The sequence below is a fragment of the Myotis davidii genome, unplaced genomic scaffold (assembly GCF_000327345.1).
Source record: "Myotis davidii unplaced genomic scaffold, ASM32734v1 scaffold991, whole genome shotgun sequence".
Classification (NCBI taxonomy): domain Eukaryota; kingdom Metazoa; phylum Chordata; class Mammalia; order Chiroptera; family Vespertilionidae; genus Myotis; species Myotis davidii.
In genome coordinates this window covers 203,762-204,860 of record NW_006283137.1, presented here as the reverse complement: position 1 = coordinate 204,860, position 1,099 = coordinate 203,762, and the positions used below count along the sequence as shown (strand labels likewise).

Here is a 1,099-nt window from a genome sequence, read left to right as displayed (position 1 = left end):
AGAACAAACCCGCCAGGGACAGAGCAGGGCCGACGCCCCTCCCCCCTCCTGCCGGCCGCCAGGTACATCAAGATCGGCGACAAGGAGGTGGAGTACCACCCGCAGTTCCGCCTCATCCTGCACACCAAGTACTTCAACCCCCACTACAAGCCCGAGATGCAGGCCCAGTGCACGCTCATCAACTTCCTGGTCACCCGCGACGGCCTGGAGGACCAGCTGCTGGCCGCCGTGGTGGCCAAAGAGCGCCCGGACCTGGAGCAGCTCAAGGTGCAGCCAGAGTCGGTCATGGGCGGCCGGGCGGCTCGAGGAGCGACACCTCCTCCCACCTCCCGTGAGGGTCCCTGGCTCTGGGCCTCCCTGGGAAGGCACCTCGTACAACATCCCTTCTCCCGGCTGCTGCGCCTGTAACTCCACCAAACACCAGAGTCCCAGTGGTGCCCCACGGCGTACAGTGCCACCCACTGCCCCGCAGGCCTGGCCTGGCTGCCCGCCCCCGGGTGCCCGCCATGCCCTCGTGTGCTTGCCACGCCCTGGTGCGTCCACACACTGGGCTTAGAGGGGACCCAGGCCCCACGCCTCCCCAAGGTCCCGGGGCCTTCCACATGGTGACCGATGACCTGCAGCCAAAGGGGCCACAGGCGCTGCACTGTGTGGGGTTCCCTGCCCCCCGGCTTCCGCTCAGGGCCCCCCACCCCACCCCTGTTCCCTCATCCCAGCCCCGGCCCGGGGCTTGCAGGGCCCTGGCCTAGCCCTGGAGGCCCCGAGCTGGGCTGTGTGGGGGGACCATGCCCATGGCCGGCTTCCCCCCGGGCTCTGCCTCCTGCAGGCGAACCTCACCAAGTCCCAGAACGAGTTCAAGATCATCCTGAAGGAGCTGGAGGACTCGCTGCTGGCCCGCCTGTCGGCCGCCTCGGGCAACTTCCTGGGAGACACGGCGCTGGTGGAGAACCTGGGAGAAGGTGCGCCGGCCCCGGCCCCTCCGTGCCCCCCGGCCGGCTTCCCAGGGGGCCAGGGCGCTGGGCCCGCCCGCCTGCCATGCTGTCCCCCCGCTGGGCTCACTCGGCCCTCGGTTCGGCTGCAGGTGCTGGAGGCAAAAATC

The 1,099-nt window shown here is 70.0% G+C and overlaps 1 protein-coding gene across 1 annotated transcript in view; it reads left to right on the top strand.

Moving 5' to 3' along the window:
• DNAH17 (dynein, axonemal, heavy chain 17) overlaps positions 1–1,099 on the top strand; it is a 107,024-nt gene that overhangs the window by 73,027 nt on the left and 32,898 nt on the right. Inside the window, 3 exon segments of the mRNA XM_015562672.1 lie at positions 63–267; positions 827–951; positions 953–1,091. Of these exon segments, the coding sequence (XP_015418158.1) occupies positions 63–267; positions 827–951; positions 953–1,091 (469 nt within the window).